This window comes from Drosophila tropicalis, unplaced genomic scaffold (genome assembly GCF_018151085.1).
Source record: "Drosophila tropicalis isolate 14030-0801.00 unplaced genomic scaffold, ASM1815108v1 contig_1023, whole genome shotgun sequence".
In the NCBI taxonomy this organism is placed as follows: Eukaryota; Metazoa; Arthropoda; class Insecta; order Diptera; family Drosophilidae; genus Drosophila; species Drosophila tropicalis.
Window position 1 is genome coordinate 20,627 of NW_027172383.1, and position 8,370 is coordinate 28,996.

General features: G+C 40.9%; 1 protein-coding gene across 1 annotated transcript; it reads right to left on the reverse strand.

The window, feature by feature from the left end:
• Window positions 1–3,074: 3,074 nt before the first annotated feature.
• On the reverse strand, window positions 3,075–3,751 carry LOC137587450 (peptidyl-prolyl cis-trans isomerase-like). Its single transcript, XM_068303878.1, has one exon. The coding sequence runs from the start codon at window positions 3,643–3,645 to the stop codon at window positions 3,148–3,150; it is 498 nt and encodes a 165-aa protein (XP_068159979.1). The 5' UTR covers window positions 3,646–3,751; the 3' UTR covers window positions 3,075–3,147.
• Between the last annotated feature and the right edge of the window lie 4,619 nt (window positions 3,752–8,370).

Sequence of the window (8,370 nt, forward strand, 5' to 3'; positions counted from 1 at the left end):
ACCACCGACCGTTACTTGAGGCATACAAAAGATCAGTCAAATAGCTTGCTGCTACTCTGCGGTTCGGTCACTTTCGATTATGCGAAATATTATTGTACCTACATTTTGGCAGTCATTTAGACAGACAGACAAACAGTCAGTCAGTCAGGCAGTTGGTGAATTGGTCCGGTAGCCTAAATACAAGCAATAATCTTCGGTGGCTCGTGGTTGGCCCTGACCACAGGCAACTTCCACAAATTGGGCCACAAATTTGAACGCAAAACTGGCAAAATTATGTTAAATTTGTGTAGAAAACAGTAGACTAAGCAACTGTTGATTATGTGCCAGTTTACAGAATCGGCCTTTGTTGCGCCCCAGTTACACGCCCAACTTCAGACCAGGCCACCGCCCCGAATGGGATCTTTCGCTCTCTCTCTCTCTCTCTCTCCCTCTGTGCCCGAATGTGGGGCTCAAAAGCGCGCATCAATGTGCACATTAGGCAGAGGATTGAAATCATGGAGACACAAGCCAAAAATGTAGAGGGACTAACTTGAATGGGGGGAGATGAGGCCGACGGGGGCTGGGATGGCTGGCTAATGGCACAATTATTGCAAACGAAATCAAGCAAACGGAAGACGTGAAAAAGCGAAGCAAACAGAATCTAGCCGAAGGATATCACGCGTATCCCATTGATCCATGAAGGCCTACATAGCCCAGGCTCCAACTACTCTAACTAACTGTAGTTCATAACTTGAGCTGAGTGATTGGACAGGGAGCAGAGAGACAGTCAGAGCGACAGAGAGAGCACGAGAGAGAGATGGAGATTTCAGCATTGGTTTGCAACCAGGGGGGCAATCAGTCAGCAGATGTTTTCATTTCCTACTCTTGACGACGAAGCAGCCCCACCGCCAGCAACCAAAGCAAAGGTTTTTTTTAAAGGCGCAGATGTTTGGCACAGTTTCGTGTAGTAAATTGCGCACAGTGGGTTAGCCCCCTGCCCCAGCTATGTAAAGCTCCAGCCTCTGTCTCTGATGGAATCAAATATTGTGCAAACTACAAGCCAACCCAGTCAGACGTCGAAGCGTCCGACGGGATGCTGTGTTTCTTTTGTTTCTTTTCTGTTGTTGTTTTTGTCTTTCTTGCTGTGGCTTGTGTCATGCGCCTGTAACTAAAACACACTAATCAAGCCTCAAGTGCTGATCAGCTTCGAAGCTCTTCTAAAAACCAAACATAAAACTGATTCGAACAAAAACGAAGGAAAAAAAAAAAACAAAACAAAATAAGCTGGAGCAAGCTCTGCTCGTGCCGTCACCAGGTCGCCTCCGACGCACGAGAAGCATTGAAAGCAATTGATACATTAAATTACAATGCCAACGATTTGTTCACGACTCCACTCCTCGTCTTCCACATCAACTCAACTCCAACTCCACTTCCAGCTCCAACTCGATCTTGAGTCTCAGGCTAAAGTCTTTTGGCTCCATCCACGCATGAAACAAATTTATCGTCATGTCTGTTCTCTTAGCTGGTGCTAGTGTGCTGGATGCCAGTGAAGGTGCTGGTGTCATCGTCAACGCCACGATGTGGCCAAAATGCCAACCACCAGACAAGCGACAACCAACAAACAAAAAATTAAAAACACAAATTCTTTAACAAGAGATCCCACCATGAGAATACCCTGTATTTCGTATATTCAAGGATCTTATATGGAAAATTGAGCTTAACTTGACTAAAACTAACTCTTAAGTCCGTTGAACGAGGCTTTTAAATTAGAAACTAGTGTTGGCTTCATCTCGAGCTCATCTGAGATTCTTTGAAACAAATTGCTTTGACTAAACTTTGAATCTGGGTATTTAGTCAATCACTTTTTGCTTATTGGAAATGAAACCTTTATCCTGCTAAATCGAAAATACTTCAGAAAACGTGTTCGAAAGATATCTTCTAATACTCGAAGTTCTTCTATCCTATAACAAGGAGTGTTATGTTCCAACCAGTCAAAAGTGAAAAGGTATCTGAATGGAAAGCAATTCTCTATCTCAATCAGGATTTAAGTAAGAAGAAATCCTTAAGGAGGCCAAAACTTATTCGATTGTGGAATATGTTTAGTCCTCAAAAACTTGTATTAAGTTTCCAGCAGAAAGTTTACAGGGTAATCAAAAAGAAACCGAGTCTTGGGACGGAGCCACACCATTCAACATCCAATACCAAAAGCAACAACAACAATCATGATGCTGCTGATGATCATGATAATGATGATGCGGCTTGATGATGATGATGATGTTGACGATGTCCCCCCTGTGTGTGTGTGTGTGTGTGTGTGCGTGGGCTTAAATTATGTTGAAAATGTCATCGTAAGATTCAACACGACAACAAGGGATGACATAAATTTCCACCAATGTTTTGTTTCCATATGAGAGACGCCTCACAGCCTTACCAAAAATGGCAATGGAAAATCCTAAAAAAAAGAAACTGGAGTATACGTTTTGGTCTGGCCTGGGCCATGGGATGTCAGTGTACCAGCTCCAGCTACACATCATTGCTCTATCAGTTGAGATCTCCAGTGATCGTGGCAGCAACAGAAAAAAAGTAGACGCAAAAAAGATTGAGGAAAAGGAAGTCCCCAAATCGGGCAACAACAAGACACAACAAAGACGACAATGTGGACCCGGAATCTAGGAATATGCATAAATAGAGGGCTGAATGAAACCTAATCTGTTTACGAGTAGTCAAATATTTAGTATGTAATTAGTTTAAAATGATTTCTTCTTTCCTTTTGTTTGACTGGTTTATCGATTTTGTGACTAAAACTAGGTCACATCATTTTCCCATGGCTGCATTTTCGATAAGCGATGAATTCAGGGTCACACTTAAACATTGTCAGGCATAGCGACATATCTCCGCCCAGTACATTTTTCTGGCGGAGATATGTCGTTGTAAAACGTCGTTGTAAACGTTGTGAAACGACATCTCCGCCGGTGATCTGCGCGGAGATATGTCGTTTCAGAACGTCATATCTCCGCCGCTACCCCCATTGTCATTTTCTTTTAAGCACATTTTTAAGAACCAAAAATTGGATAAAAGAAAACAAATGCAATGCGTCCACTATTAATCCCCTTTTTATTGTTCACCATTCATCCCCTTATCCAACCACCGATTTGTTTGGAAACTAATTTAAAGGGCGCCACTGTCGGCCACCTCGACCTTCTTTGTAGGCTTGCCAGACTGAGAGCCAAACGACTCAATCTTCTTGACCACATCCATTCCGTCGATAACCTCTGCAAAGACGACATGCTTGTTGTCCAACCAGGTGGTCTTTGCGGTGCAAATGAAGAACTGCGATCCATTGGTATTGGCCCCAGCATTGGCCATCGATAGGACTCCGGGTCCGGTGTGCTTCAGCTGGAAGTTCTCGTCCTGGAATTTGTTGCCGTAAATGGATTTGCCGCCAGTGCCATTGTGGTTAGTGAAGTCACCTCCTTGGCACATAAAGTTGGGGATGACGCGATGGAAAACGGATCCCTTGTAGCCAAAACCCTTCTCTCCAGTGCACAAAGCGCGGAAATTTTCATCAGTTTTCGGCACAACATCAGAGCGCAGCTGCATAGTGATTCTACCCATGGGTTTGCCGTCAGCGGTCATGTCGAAGAAAACTTTTGGTAAATTACTCATGTCTTTTGTCGCTCTCGAGAATGTAAGTGTGAACAAACTGAATGCCAATTAGCAAGTGACTTTTTGGAAGAGCGTGTGTACCGACGTGAACACTTTTCAGAAAGGAATGGCCAACTCGGAACCGGAAACTACGAAATAAGTGTGACCATGCTAGGAATCGTTCGAAAATAACAGAAAAGTGAGACCAGAACAATTAGTTCCATCGAGATTGGTTCTGAAAAAAAGTTAGAGACTGACCCTAGTTCTTATTCTCTCACGTATTCTCAAATAAGACAGCTTGAAGCCGTCAAGCAAATGTTTCCCAATGCAAGTCATCATCTCGGACGTACGTCCTTAATAAAACATCATATCGAGATTGGCGAAGCCAAACCGGTAAAACAACGTTTTTACGCTATTAGTCCCGCTGTTGAAAAACTAGTATACACGGAAATTGATCGTATGATTCAACTAGGAGTTATCGAACCAGCTGTTAGCGCCTGGAGCTCTCCTATTCGACCAGTAATAAAGCCCAATAAAGTGCGACTGTGCTTAGACGCTCGCAAGTTAAATGCAGTCACAATTAAGGATTATCCTTTGCCCAGCATTGACAGTATTTTTTCAGGATTACCCAAGGCAAATATTATTTCCAAAATCGATTTAAAGGATGCCTATTGGCAAATAGAATTAACGAAAGCATCCAAACCTCTTACTGCATTTACAGTACCAGGAAGACCGTTATATCAATTCAAAGTTATGCCTTTCGGCCTTTGTGATGCCACATCTACTATGAGTCGTCTAATGGATGAAGTAGTCCCTGCTGACCTTCGCCATTGTGTATTTTGCTATTTAGATGATCTGTGTAAGAATTGCGGAGAATTTTGGAAAGCTAATCTGTCCATTAACATAGAGAAAAGTCAGTTTTGTGTCGCAAGCATTAGTTATTTAGGATATGTAATAGACAGTAAAGGTATCTGCACCGATCCGTCAAAGATTGAATGTATTAAAAATTGGCCACCACCTAGGAATTTGAAACAAACTAGAGGATTTCTTGGAGTTTGCGGTTGGTATCGTTGTTTTATACCGAATTTTGTCGATCTCACTTATCCTGTAACGGAACTGTTGTCAACAAAAAGAAATTTTGTTTGGACTCCGGATGCTCAAGCTTCTATGAATAAGTTGAAGGATCTATTAACTTCTGCCCCTATTCTACAAAACCCGGACTTTAATAAGAAATTCTTCTTACATTGTGATGCCAGCGATTATGGTATTGGCGCTGTACTTGTCCAATTATCAGACGCAGAGGAAGAGAAGCCTATTGCTTTCATGTCTAAAAAGTTAAGTCGTGCCCAACGCAATTATAGTGTTTAGCCGTTATACTGGCTATAGAAAAATTTAGGTGTTATTTGGAATTGCAAGAATTTGAAGTAGTTACTGATCACTCTAGTTTATTGTGGCTAATGCGTCAACAAAATGTTTCTGGGAGATTAGCTCGATGGATTTTTCGCTTACAACAATTTAAGTTTAATATGTCGCATAGGAAAGGAAATGAACACTTGATTCCTGACGCGTTATCAAGGTTGCCCAACCTTTCGATAGAGGCAGTAGAAATGGGTCCGATTATAGATCTGGACTCTGAAGCATTTTTGGACGATAGTTATATGTATCTGTAGAAGAAAATCACTGAAAATCCAGACAAATTCCCAGATATCAAAATTGTAAATAAACATTTGTATATTCGAACCGAACATGCCAATGGAGATTCTTATCAAGAGAAGCTTTCTTGGAAACTATGGGTACCGGATAAACTCAAAATTGATGTTCTAAAATAAACTCACGATAGCCATACCTCTTCACATTCAGGTATGCAGAAAACTATTGACAAGATACGTAGAACTCTTTTTTGGCCTGGTATGGTAAAGGATGTGCGTGACCATATTCGTCAATGTGACACTTGCAAGGAGTCCAAAGCACCAAATTATACGCTTAGACCACCTATGGGACAGCATATTCCAACTTGTAGACCTTTTCAACGTCTGTATATCGATTTACTTGGTCCTTACCTGTTAACGTCAAGAATGTCTCGACCACGCGTTACTTTAACGCCCGAAAGTTTTACCGATACAAAAATAGAACATTCAGCACGAATTGATTTTAAACTTATTTATTACAAACTGAGTATAGAATAATTATGATGGTGTTTCTTAGATACAACAAATTATAAAGTTTATCCATATATATTAAGCCCTAAGGCTCCTAGCCTCGAGCTTCGTTTCGTGCCAATTATCGGATGTTTATTTTAACGTATCGTTCCTGTGCAATTTTCTTCTATACTGACGCCTCGTCTCACTTCTTAGAGCTGGTTTCTGCCTCGATAAGTCAGGGTTGCATTCAGGTCGATACATACTAAGTCTAAAGGGAAAACGATCAGGGCTACCTAAATCCAGGGCATTGGCAGTAACGTACCGCCTCCACAACATCCCGCCTACCGTAAAACTACTCGGGAGTTTTACCCAAAACGTCTAATACAGCAAGCTTAGACACTGGTCGTTTTAAAATTCCGGCATTTGTTTGTACTTCAGCAACTCGTATTAGCCCATCTCTTGCTGGAATAACTTTCACGATGATTCCCCTTTTCCAGCTTGCCCTTGGTTGGTTTTCGTCACATATTATGACTAAGTCTCCCATCTTGATGGGTCGAATCGGTGCGAACCACTTTGTTCGCTTTGTCAGAGTTGGTAGATATTCCCTTATCCATCGTTTCCAAAACGTATTTTTTAATTGTTGACAAATCCTATATTGTTTTCGATGACAAAAGTTGTCTTCCTCTCCAGTGGTTTGTGTCGAATTGGTTGTGCCAAGCAAGAAATGATTAGGTGTTAATGGACCTGGATCGTCTTTATCCACTGGAATGTGTGTAAGTGGTCTGCTATTTATGATATTTTCCGCTTCGATAAGCAAACTTCTAAGTGTTTCAACCTGGGGAGCCTTGTCTTGCAATGTTATTACCAAAACCTTTTTAACTGACTGAACTAGGCGTTCCCAACATCCTCCTGAACTTGGGTTTGCTGGACAATTGAACTTCCATTCTATGCCTTTATTTGCCATCTCTTCAGCGATGTAGTTCCAGTCAAATAGGTCTTTGACTTCCCTTATTAGACGATCAGCTCCAACAAAATTTGTTCCCATATCCGACCGTATTCTGATTGGTATACCACGCCTGTTTACGAAGTTTCGAATACATAAAATACATGCGTCTGTAGACAAATCCGCTGCTAATTCCAAGTGTATAGCTCGTATGGTAAGGCACGTAAATAGAGACACCCATCGCTTTTCATGTCGACGGCCGATCGTTACAGTAACTGGCCCAAAATAGTCAAGTCCTACATAGGAAAACGGTCTTTGGTAAGGAGTGACACGATCGGTCGGTAACTGACCCATCAGAGTCGCTTGCGGTTGAATTTTTCTATTTTTACAAAACTGGCAAACTGTTTTTGCCCTTTTTACAGCAGCTCGCAAGCATATTATCCAAAATTTTTGACGAACCTCAGTGATAATGAGTTCATCGTTTTGATGGTGGAATTTCTCGTGATACGATGTTACTATTAAATCAGTTAGTTTATGTTTTTTGGGTAATATGATAGGTTGACGAGCACTTTGCGATAGTGCTGTTGCATAGTCAAGCCTACCGTTCACCACTAAGATCCCGTCGGCATTCATCGTAGAAGTTAAAGAGAAGATGCTACTTTCATTTGATACGCATGAATTTGCTTGTAAATCAGCTAGTTCCTTATGATAGATTTCCTTTTGCATGATTTTTACTAATGTATTTTCTGCATCTTGCAATTCCCGCGAAGAAAGTGTTGTTACATCATTATCACATTGACGTTTCAATATCCGTTGTTTAAATCTCAATATCCATCCCATTGTTCGCTTCAGTTTCAAATACTTAGAAAATCTGTTTAGGTCAATAATATTTTCAACAGAAGTTGTTAAATATACCCGTTTTACTTCAGGGGAATCGTCTTCAACGTAGATCTTTTCCTGTACTGGCCAGCTAGATTCATCCTTCAATAAAAATTCGGGTCCTCTTGTCCAAATATTACCTGGCTCGTACTTAATTTTTACCTTTGTTCTCGTGGCTTTATCGGCAGCATTTAAATGTGTTGGAACCCATCGCCAATCATTTTCGTTTGTTGTTTCCAGTATTTCATTTATACGGTGAGCCACAAATTGTTTATATTTCCGATGATCTGATTGAATCCAAGCTATGACAGTCTTTGAATCCGACCATAATGTATATTTCTGTACGTTAACAGAATGACTTTCCAGTATCAGAGTCTTAAGTCGAGTACCTAAAACCGCTGCCTGAAGCTCTAATCGGGGAACAGATAAAGTCTTTATTGGTGCGCATCTAGTTTTTCCAGCGACGAAAATTGTTTCGATAAGTCCATCAAGTATTATTCTCCAATAACCAACGGCAGCAAAGGCTTGTTCACTAGCATCTACAAAAATATGCAATTCTATGTTAGCTTGAGATGACATAAAATTTCGAGAGTAACATCTGTTTAATCTAAAACTCTTTACATTTTCGATTTGTAAGACCCAATTTTTGAAACGAATAAATAATTCTTCTGGGATCAAATCATTCCAGTGAATGCCTGACCTCCAGACATCCTGAATCAATATTTTTCCATGAATCGTCAGGTCGGATAACATCCCTAATGGATCATAGATAGACATGACCAA